General features: G+C 66.0%; 2 protein-coding genes across 2 annotated transcripts in view; one reads left to right on the top strand and one right to left on the bottom strand.

The window, feature by feature from the left end:
* Positions 1 to 222: 222 nt before the first annotated feature.
* CHLRE_01g003475v5 (uncharacterized protein) lies at positions 223 to 6,383 on the top strand. Its single transcript, XM_043058144.1, has 12 exons — positions 223 to 345; positions 509 to 560; positions 775 to 917; positions 1,348 to 1,502; positions 1,655 to 1,751; positions 1,954 to 2,218; positions 2,428 to 2,492; positions 2,711 to 2,828; positions 3,890 to 4,100; positions 4,423 to 4,478; positions 4,676 to 4,825; positions 5,171 to 6,383. The coding sequence occupies exons 1-12, from the start codon at positions 287 to 289 to the stop codon at positions 5,747 to 5,749; spliced, it is 1,950 nt and encodes a 649-aa protein (XP_042928058.1). The 5' UTR covers positions 223 to 286; the 3' UTR covers positions 5,750 to 6,383.
* A 17-nt stretch (positions 6,384 to 6,400) lies between these two features.
* The window catches only part of CHLRE_01g003463v5 (uncharacterized protein), an 11,992-nt gene continuing 8,094 nt past the window's right edge, over positions 6,401 to 10,298 (bottom strand). The window contains exons 14-20 of the mRNA XM_043058143.1: positions 9,895 to 10,171; positions 9,425 to 9,592; positions 8,619 to 8,810; positions 8,072 to 8,191; positions 7,754 to 7,807; positions 7,355 to 7,489; positions 6,401 to 7,149 (exon numbers count right to left, since the gene is read on the bottom strand). Coding sequence (XP_042928057.1) covers positions 6,985 to 7,149; positions 7,355 to 7,489; positions 7,754 to 7,807; positions 8,072 to 8,191; positions 8,619 to 8,810; positions 9,425 to 9,592; positions 9,895 to 10,171 — 1,111 coding nt within the window. The 3' untranslated portion in view covers positions 6,401 to 6,984. The remainder of the gene's footprint in view (positions 7,150 to 7,354; positions 7,490 to 7,753; positions 7,808 to 8,071; positions 8,192 to 8,618; positions 8,811 to 9,424; positions 9,593 to 9,894; positions 10,172 to 10,298) is intronic.

The following is a 10,298-nucleotide window of genomic DNA, read 5'->3' as shown; positions in this document are numbered from 1 at the left end:
ATTCCTTCCGTTGCGCTTCCGAGTACGAAAGTTCGTTGGTGGAAATGTGCGACGCTGGGACGCGGCCTCGCCGCCGCGATTACGCGCAGGTGCCGTGGCCCCCCGGCCGTGCGCCGCGTGCGGCGCGCCGCGAGGCCAACCGCCCGCAGGCCTCTGGGCCAACCTGAGGCTAGGTATAAATAATAGATACCTTATTTTGTGTGGTCGTTGGAAGTAGAAATACTTATCACTGTGTTTGCAAGGAGCCTGCGACATGCCTCGCAGCCCGACAAACCAGTCCGGCACCATGTGGAGGGCGGCATTTGTTGTCGTGGCAGCAGCGCTGTGCTTGTCGCCGCTGGCCAGGTGCGCGCATCAACGAACATGAAATGCATTCATTCGAGTCAGGGTGACGACGTTCCGGGTCTGCCCCGCATTTTTCGGGTGTTGAGGTGGTTGGCGATGGCATGGCGGGCGCTGCTGATGACATTTCGCTGTGTTCCCTTTGCTCGCTGTTCGTGCGTCACAGCGCCTACGTGCAGTTTCCTCTCGGACCCTCGGGCCTGATCAACAACGCGCAGGTGAGTGCGTGTGTCCTGTTGGGTGCGTTTTCCAAAAGCACTACGAACAGCCGTCGGCTCCTGCCTGCTGGCCCCTGGCCCGCCCGCTTCACCACACAGCTATCCCCTCCTTCCAATCGCCCTTCCACCTCCCCCCCCGCTATCCCTGCACCCACACCTCTCCCGCCCGCACACCTTCACCCGCCCTCCCGCATTATTGCTCCCTCTCATGCAGGCCGGCCGCACGCTGGCCGCCGCCACCAGCCTGTCCAACGGCCTCAAGTCGCTTCTGGGGCAGGCGGCGGACGCGGGCGGCGGCGCAGAGCTGCTGGGCGTCAACATCACCGCAGACTGGGGCCACGACGCCTACAAGTCCAGGTGGGGGCGGGGCGGGGCGAGGGTGGTTGCGTGCCCGAGCCCGATGAAATAGGTTGCAAGGTAGGGGCGGGGGGGGGGTTGCGTGGTGGCGTGGGGACCGTCAGCCGTGGGGGCGATGATGTGAGGGCCGCTCGGGGTCGTGAGCGCCGTGAGGGCCCGTGAGGGCCCGTGACTGGGAGCATGTGTTCCTCATGCTTTGTGTGGGGCGGACGGGCCGGGACGCGTGTGTGAGGCATGCATGCGGACAGGCGGGCGGCGGCTGGGCTTGAAAAAACGCAACACGCACCCAGCGTGTGCCCGAACATAACACCGCCCGCCGCTTCTTACGTCCTGCCCTCATGCCCTCGCTCCTGCCCTCTTGCCCTCTTGCCCTTCTGCCCCCCTGCCCTCCTGCCCTCCTGCCCCCCATCCTGACCTCCTGCCCCGCCAGGCTGCTGGCTGACGCGGTGGAGTCGTTCATCTACCTGTACGCGCCGGCCGTGGTTACCGCCACCGGCCGCAACTGGCCGCTGGGCCCCGACTTCTCACACAGCCAGGCGCTGGCCTCACCCGCGGGCCGCGGCACCGCGCCCAACTGGGACACGGGTGAGGCGGGCGGCGGGAGGGTGTGTGCGTGTGTGTATGTGAGCGTGCGGCGCGGCGGCCATCTAGCTATCTTCAAACGCAGGCGTGCGCACGCCCGTGATACTCCTGATAATATTACGTTGATTGGGTTTCCACCGCATGCCTGCCTGCAGTCTACTCCGTCAGCCGCGCCGAGCTGAGCCTGGGCCCCTTTGAGCTGCGCTGGCCGGCGCTCAAGGACCGCTTCTACTCGGTGGTCGTCTACGACGCGTGAGTGTGTGTGTGTGTGTGTGTGTGTGTGTGTGTGTGTGTGTGTCTGTGCGTGTTTGTGTGTGTGCGTGTGTGTACGAAGCACTCCTTACGCATCCTTACCACCCATCCTGCCTGCCTCTCACCACCCAACTTACCGCCCTCCCCCCCACCTCTCCCCCCCCCAAAACACACACACACAAACACACACGCTGACACGCAGCTACCAGAACGTGGTGGTGTCGCTGGGCAGCGCTCAGCACGTGACCGACGGCGGCAGCCTGCTGCTGCTGGGCCCCACCTCCCCCCGCGAGGCCGCCGCCGCATACCGCCTGCAGCAGCTGGCGGCGGGGCCGCGCACCGTCACCGGCGGCGCGCCGTACTCCGAGGTGGTGGACTTCCCCACCGACATTGCGCTGGTGCTGCTGCGCGTGGCGGTCAACAACCAGACCGCCACGCTGGATGCCGAGGACAGCGCCGCGATCAAGGTACGTAGGTGCGGGGCGCGGTACTGGGTAAGAGGGTAATGCGCCCGTGTGGCCAATCGTGTGTCTCGTGACCACGTAAAGACCCACCTTGACCTAACTGGCTGGGGCCCGTGCACCGTGCGTGGCCCTCCCACGCGCACCCGGCCCTACCTATACTGGCTCGCTGTCTGCCCCCGCCCCCCCCGCCCCCCCCCCCCACACACACACAGGCCTTCCAGGCCGGCACCTCGCTCAAGCCCTACCGCTTCACGCCGCCCGCCAACGCCAGTACCCTGTGAGTACGGAGTGAGGGAGGTCAGGGGGGGACTGGTACGGGGGACTGGCCGCCGCCACTGCGCCTCACGTCGTCACACACGCACCAGACATGCATTGCTCGTCGCCGCGCACCGCCTAGTCCGATGGGATGATGAAGGCTGAACCACCCCGCGCGCCTGCCCTAACCCCCCTTCCCCTCCTCTTCCCCTTGCCCTCCCCTCCTCCTGCTGCATGCAGCTTCGCGCGCGCCCCGGGCGGTGTGCCGGCGCTTCAGCAGCTGTCCGTGGATCCGGCCACCTGGTACGGCTGGGCCGCAGCCGTCGTACAGCAGTACCCCGCGCCGCCCTCCACACTGGTGAGCCCATGCATCCAGCACGGTTGCAAGTACGGTATCCACGAACTAAGAACGCAACTGACCAGGCTAGCGCTGCATTAGTTTGCTCGCACCGCCCTTCGCCGACAGCCTGGACCTTACCACCTCTACCACGCCCTCTTCCCCTACTCCTTCCACCTTTCCCCTCCCTCCTTCCTCTCCCTCCTCCTTCATCAATCCTTCCTCCCCCCCTCCTGCTCCTCCTCCGTTGGCTTGCCCCTTCCCCCGAAGGGGGAGGGGCGGAAGCCATTGCGGTCGCATCGAGTTCCCGGGTGGGGCCCCCTCGGTTATGACAGTTTTACCTTGAGTTATTTCGGGAAACCCGAACGTAGCCAGAGTTCTTGTGCAAATAATACGCCTTTCAACTTGTCCCAAGCGATGCATAACTTTGCGGAAACGCGAGGAAGACGTAAGACTAGAGGCGAAGGGATTGGAGGATCCCGGCGCTCGATAGCGCCATCGGGTTGCAATCGCGGACTTGTGGTAGACGATGATACCTCAAGGCAATAAACATTTGACAAGACATTGTGAGTGCGAAGCGCATGCGCCCTCGCCGATCGGCAAAAGCAGCGACGCCGTTTGCTTCCATCAGCAGCGCTGATTTTTGTGGTATCAACGGTGCATACTATCGTGGTGGAGATTTCGCGAAATCATGTGCAACATCTCGGGGCCCCCCACCGTGGCCCCCCACCCCCTTGCCCCCGCCCCGCCGGCGCGCTCTTGCCTTGGCTCGCCAGCGCGCTTGTGTTCACCGGCGCCTCCCCGCACAGTCCGGGCATCCCTCCCCCCGCACCCCCATCCCACCCCGTTCGCACAACTGCGCGCTGACATGGACGTTTGGGATGAGCCCATAGCCGATAGCTCGGCTCAGGGGCTAAGTTCCCGGCGTACGGTACTTGGCCTTGCAACGGTGCGCAGTGGGACAGAGGGGAGGGGGCAAGCCGGGGTACTGCGTAGCGGTAGGTGTTTTCACTAAACTCCCTCGCCCCCGTTCCCTCCTCCCTCCCTCCTCCTCCCCCCTCCTCCCCCCCTACCTGCCACAGGCCGAGCCCATCGCCGGCAAGCTGCGCCGCTTCGGCCTCCTGCAGCCCGGCTTCAACCTGAGCGCGCTGCCGTCGGAGCACCAGGCGGCTCTGGCGCTGGCCGTCCGGGTGGGTAACCGGCTGCTGGACGCGGGCACACTGTACGGCTTTGAGTACGAGTGGGCCAGCGGCTGGCAGGTCACCACCCGCAGCTGGGGCGTGTACGGACACGGTGAGTGCTGTGTGTGACTGCGTATATGTGTCGGCGCATGTGTGTGTGTGGGGGGAGTTGGGTGTGTGTGTGGGGGGGTGGGTGGGGGGGTGCCTGGGCGGTGGGTGGGGGGTGTCAGTGTGTGCGTTGGCATCTGGCTCCGCATGCAGGCTTGTGTTTTGTCCCGCGAGCTGCTGGCCTGGTGCGCTTCCTCGCGCCCATGGCATACATGGGGCATCAGTGACAAAGGCTGCTAAGCTCGGCTACAGCGTGTAGCGCAAAGTACACATCACGTGCCACGCTCACCTGCTCCCGCCGTCCCTCGTTTGCCTCGCTCCTGCAGACTACTTCACCAACGCCGTTGTGGCCAAGAGCTTCATCATCCCCAACACGGGCGTGGTGAGTAGCCGTATGCCGGGTGCTGTGCTGTGCTGTGCTGTGCTGTGCGCGACTGAGTCTGTGCGACGACCTGTGACAGTGCTAAATGGTGTACACGCACACACAGTCGTCCCCTCTGCCTCACAAACACACACACCCATATCCCCCCCCACACACACGCATACACCGCCCCCCCCCACACACACCCACACACCCAGGACGCCGTGTACGCGGTGGCCTACTGGGACGCCGACGGCGCGCCGCTGGACGGCTCCGGCAACGCCACCTACACCTGGCGGGTGCCCGGCGGCCAGCTGCCGTACGACCCCGCCCTGGGCTGGTGGAGCTTCATCGTGTACGACGGCAATGTGAGTGTGTTAATTAACATGCACTTGCTACTGCGTATCAACCCATCCAGATTGGGTTACCAGCAGACGGCACGGGCGGACCTAACACATACACACATCTTTCGCAACACAGCCGAACTCCCCCACACCCGCCTCCCCCCATCCGCACGTCGCTGGGTGGACCCGACACATCCAGTGATCCAGCGGTGAACGCCCCGCTCACAAGCAATCCAACCGAACTCCCTCGCATGCGCCTCGCCCCCGCCCCCGCACGCATGTCGCCCCCCTCCACCCATCCCCCGCCCCCATCGCCCCACACCCTCCCCTACCCCCAACCCCCACACCTCTTCCCTCCCCTCCCCCCAGGCCACGCTGGTTGAGAACCCGCTGCAGCGCTACGGCGTGGGCGACCGCCTGACGGGCCTGCGCTACGCCGCCAACGGCGACCTGGTCCTCGCCCTGTCCGCCGACCCGCCCGCACCCAACACCACCGAGCTGGCCAACTGGGTGGCCACCCCGCGCGGCGCCTTCTTCGCAGTGCTGCGGCTGTACGCCCCCAACCGCGACTACATCGACGGCAAGCTGGGGCTGCAGCCGCTGGTCAAGAAGCCGCAGCCCGTGGTGACGCCGTCGCCGTCGCCGTCGCCGTCGCCGTCGCCGTCGCCGTCGCCGGCACCGGCGCCCAAGCCGTCCCCCTCTCCCTCTCCCTCTCCCTCTCCCTCGCCCTCTCCCTCGCCCTCTCCCTCGCCCTCGCCTTCGCCCTCGTCCGGCCCCGGCAATGCGCCTTCGTCCGGCCCCGGCAATGCGCCTTCGTCCGGCCCCGGCAATGCGCCTTCGTCCGGCCCCGGCAATGCGCCTTCGTCCGGCCCCGGCAATGCGCCTTCGTCCGCCCCCGGCAATGCGCCTGCGCCCAAGCCCGGCGGCGCGCGCCGCCGCCTGGTGTGATGCGGCCTAGGTGCCGTGGTTGCATCGTGTTGAGGGGCCGGCGACGTGATGCAGCGTGCGTGGTTGATGCATGGACGTGATGCGGTAGGGCTTGGCGGAGCGTGGTGACCTGTACAAACTTGTATATGTTGTACCGTTTATGTATTCTGTATAATATGTGTAGGGCTACAACCGCCCAAGCTGCGGTGTGTGTGCGTGTTAAAGAGCTCAAGGAAATGTGTTTGTGTGCCAATGCACCAATGGCCACTTGCCTGCAGCAGCGCATAGCTGCCATATGCCCGCACGCAGTGATGCATGTGTGTGTGTGTGTGTGTATGATTGTGTGCCCGGCGCCCCTACTACCCCGGCATTTCGTGTAGGGCTTGGGTCGCGTGCTGCGGCACGCGCACACACGGCCTGAAGAAGTTTCAAGAGCGATCTGCCCGGCTGCACGACAGGCAATATCTCGTACGCCACCAAAGCATGCATACCCCACCACGTGCGATCGCCGCGCGGCGCAAGAGCAATCCGTGCGGCGGGAGTCTGGTGGTCCGGTATGTACGATCGCCGCAAGAGCAATCCATACGGCGGGAATCTGGTCGGTGGTCTGACTCTTCCCACTGTGATCCGTCGGCACTTGTAACGTCATCCCTCCTCCCATGCAATGTGGCACCGAGTATGTGGAACCGCTTCAGCAGCTCTTCCGTGTCGCCGTGACATCCTGTGCTTTCTTTACCTTCACGCACATGCACACCGGGCTCATGGCCATGCCATTCATCAGTTTGGATCTCGCTCACACATGTAGCCTGGCGCTACGGGAAGCCATCAGTGCAAGTACGGTACCTACCGGTGATTGCCGGTGGTTGCAGTGCCAATACATGCATCGACACACACGCGCGCGGCGGCTACGTTGGCAGCCGTCACGACCAGCGCACGCACCACACACGTCACCATACCCACACCACACACACACGTCACAACACACACGAGCACCACTTGCCTGCGCTGTGTGCGCGCCTTCTCCTTCCTCGGACGTCACACACCCTCCTGCTCACATCCAACCACCCATATCGTATGTCACCACACTAGTGCCACAAACGCCACAATCACCCCGCGCCTCCCAGCAATCGCAACTTCCAAACCTGCCGCCGCCGAACCACTGCTGCACCCGCGCCTCCTAGGCACGCGCCACACAACACCCCACGCTGCATCCAACACCGCACCACCACCACCACCGCCAGCCTGTCAACTGTCTCTCAGCACGCCGCCACCGCGGCGCCACCCAGCCCTCCCGCCGCCGCCGCCTGCGCCTGGCGCTGCAGGTGCGGCGGCAGCTCCGCCAGCAGCGCGCGCACCGCCGCCGCCGCCTCCCCCGCAGGCCGGCCTGCCAGCGGCAGTTGGGCGAAGCGGCGCAGGAAAGCCTGCATGATGAGGGAGCGTGGGGGCCAGGGCGTGTGGGCGGGGTGACGTAGGTGCGCGTGGTCACGGTCAGGATCGAGGCATGGCTCTACCGCGTTGACACACGGTGCATGGCCTGCGTGAGCGTGTGTGCGCATGTGTGCAATTGCGTATGTGTTGCGACCACAGGCCACCGATCTCCCCTTGACCTGCCCCCCCTCCTCCCACCTTGAGCTGCTCCACGTCCTGGCCCGCCTCCTCCGCCTCCTCCGCCTGCTCCGCCTCAACCGCCTCCGCCTCCGCCGGCGCTGTGCCCACCGCGCCCTCGGCAGTGCGCCGGCGCTTGGCGGCCGGGCCGCGCACCTGCGCCGCCGCCACCACGGCACACCCGTGTCACGTATCAGTGTCACATCATCCGTGTCACGGCTTTGTCATACCCCTCATAACAACCGCAGAGCGCTGTGCCCCCCCCCTCTCCCACCCCCGCGCAGCACCGGCCAGCGCGTTGTGCGGCTGCGCTCATTGCTGCCGCCTACAGCGCCATCCTGCCGCCCAACGCCCGCCTGGCACCGCACAAACTCATCCCCTTCTCGCCTCATCCCATCCCCCGCGCTTGCCGCCCCTCACCCGCGCCTGCGCCGCCTCCAGTTGCTTCAGCCGCTCATTGGCCATGGCGATCACCTGCGCGCGGGGAGGAGAGGTCACATTCATGGTTGATTAAAGAAGTGAAGGCGTAGCCAGGAACAGTAGTATAGCTGGCGCGTTGTTACCGATGCCCGTGAAGCCCAGCAGCCGGAGGAGAGGGCCACACACAGCGCCGTTTGCGGCATGTGTGTGAGGGATGGCACCCATATCCCCCGCAGCGCACTCATGTCCCCGGCCCCCGCCCCAACCCCGCCACTCTCAGCCCCCACACCCCCGCCCGCCCCAGCCCAGCCTCAGCACCTGCGGCGGGAATCCGGCGCTGTCCGCCACGTGCACGCCGAAGGACTGGTCGCAGGCGCCGGGGCGGATGGCGTACAGCATGGTCAACTTGTGGGTGGCGGGGTCGATCACCGCGGCGGCCTGGGGGGGGGGCGTGTGCAGGGGTTGTTTGTGTGTGATAACGAGCACAAGGAAAACAAAGCGCAAAGACAGTGTGTGTGCATTTGGTGCGATTGGGTGAGGGTTAGAAGAGGTGATGTGCCGGGTGGGGCAGGGGCAGGGTCTGGGTAGGTTTGGCGGGCTGTGGCGGTGACATGGTCATGGGAGCTATTGGTCAGGCTCCAGACACGCGAGCCCAATAACCATCGCACTCACCTCCCCAACCAACGCTCTTACCCCTTCCTCCCTTTGTCCCTCCGTTTGTACTGGTGTTTACAACTACCGTATCCCTTTCTCCCTCCCTCCCTCCCCCTCTCTCTCCTTATGGGGACATATTTCGCTGGGCTCGCGCACATATCCCTCCCTCCCCTGCCCTCCCCTCCCCTCCCACCCCCTCCCTCTCCCCCACCTGCATGTTCTGCACGCCCACGTCCGCCCTCAGCTCCGTCAGCTCGTGGAAGTGCGTGGCGAACAGGCACGGCGCGCCGCAGCCGGGGCCCGCCAGGTGCTCGGAGATGGCCCAGGCCAGGCCGAAGCCGTCGTAGGTGGAGGTGCCGCGGCCCAGCTCGTCGATGATGACCAGAGAGTGGCTGGTGGCGCCCTGTGTGGGTTGGGAAGAGGGGGGGGGGGATTGGGTAGTGGTGGTGATGGGGTAGGGGGTTCCATGTATGATTAAACACGACGAGTCTTAGGGTAGGGGGTGGGTGTGCAAGGAATCCGCAACAGCATTCGCCTGTGGGCCCTCGGGCTGAGGGGCTGCAACCGAGAGCCGGGCGAGCCCAATGCCCTCCCCGCTCGCCCCCTTCCCCCTTCCCCCTCCCCCCCAGCCCTCCCCCTCCCCCTTCCCCTCCCCCTCCCCCTTCCCCCCTCCCCCGTGAGTACACGCCGGGGTATGTAGGAAAGCTATTAGGGCAGCGAGCGTCCGTAGATCGCGACTAGTCGCGCGTAGTAGTGTCGCCGTGCCGCCGCGAACTTAGGTCGTGTCAGGCTATGCAGCAGCTTTATATCAAACGGGAACACTACTTCGGAGGGTCTACGCGCTGGAGCTGGAGCTGGAGCTCGCGCTGGAGCCAGGAGCTGGTCGACATCGTCGGTAACGCTTCATGTTCCGCAAGATGGTCTACCGTCTACCACTTCCTTAACTAATCATGAATGTAATCCCCCTCCCCCTCCCCCCTCATCCCCACCCCTCTCCCCCCTCCCCCCACCCCTCACCCTCAGGATGGCGGCCGTCTCCAGCATCTCCGCCATGAAGGTGCTCACGCCGCGCGCCTGGCTGTCGCCCGCGCCCACGCGGCAGAAGATGGAGTCGCGCACGGCGATGCGCGCGGCCGTGCAGGGCACGAAGCACCCCACCTGGGCCAGCAGCACACACACGCCCACCTGCACGCCGCGCCGAGGGGGAGGAGCCGCCGCCGCGCCAGAGGGAGGGGTGGCGGTGGTGAGAAGTTGCAACTTAGCGGTAGGAAGGTCGGTCACACTTGGTGACGGTGGTGGTGGGAATGCTGGTGGTGCAAGAAGGAGGCGAAGCTCCTAGCTCCATACCAGGGCCCCCAGCCCCCAACCCCCCGATGCCCCCTCCAGCCCTGCCCCTCAAGCCCGCTCCTCTGCCCCATCTCTTCCCTCCCACCCTTTCGCCCCTCCCTCCCCTCCCTCCCTCCCCCCCACACGCCCCCCCCAGGCACCTGGCGGATGTAGGTGCTCTTGCCGCCCATGTTGGGTCCGGTGATGATCTGGAACCAACTGCCGCCACCGCCGCCCCCCGCCTCCTCCCCCTCCCCCTCCCCCTCCCCCTCCCCCTTCTCCCCCTCTCCCTCTCCCGCCTCCGCCGCTGGCTGCAGGGGGCCGCGGCGCAGAAGGCAGTCGTTGGGCACGAAGGCCACTCCCTCCTGCACCTCCACACAGGGGTGCCGGCAGCCCACCAGCTCGATCACACCCGCGTCCGGGCCCAGCATCTCGGGGCTGCAGGGGGGCGCGCGGGGGGGGGGGGCGGGGTGGGACTACAGGTTTAATGCCCAGGGCCCCGGTGTCGGCCCCATGCGCCACTGCCGCCACCATGTAAACCTCAGGTTCCCCCACCCCCAGCACC

The sequence above is a fragment of the Chlamydomonas reinhardtii genome, chromosome 1 (genome assembly GCF_000002595.2).
Source record: "Chlamydomonas reinhardtii strain CC-503 cw92 mt+ chromosome 1, whole genome shotgun sequence".
Taxonomy (NCBI): Eukaryota; Viridiplantae; Chlorophyta; class Chlorophyceae; order Chlamydomonadales; family Chlamydomonadaceae; genus Chlamydomonas; species Chlamydomonas reinhardtii.
This window is presented reverse-complemented; position numbering and strand designations above follow the sequence as displayed.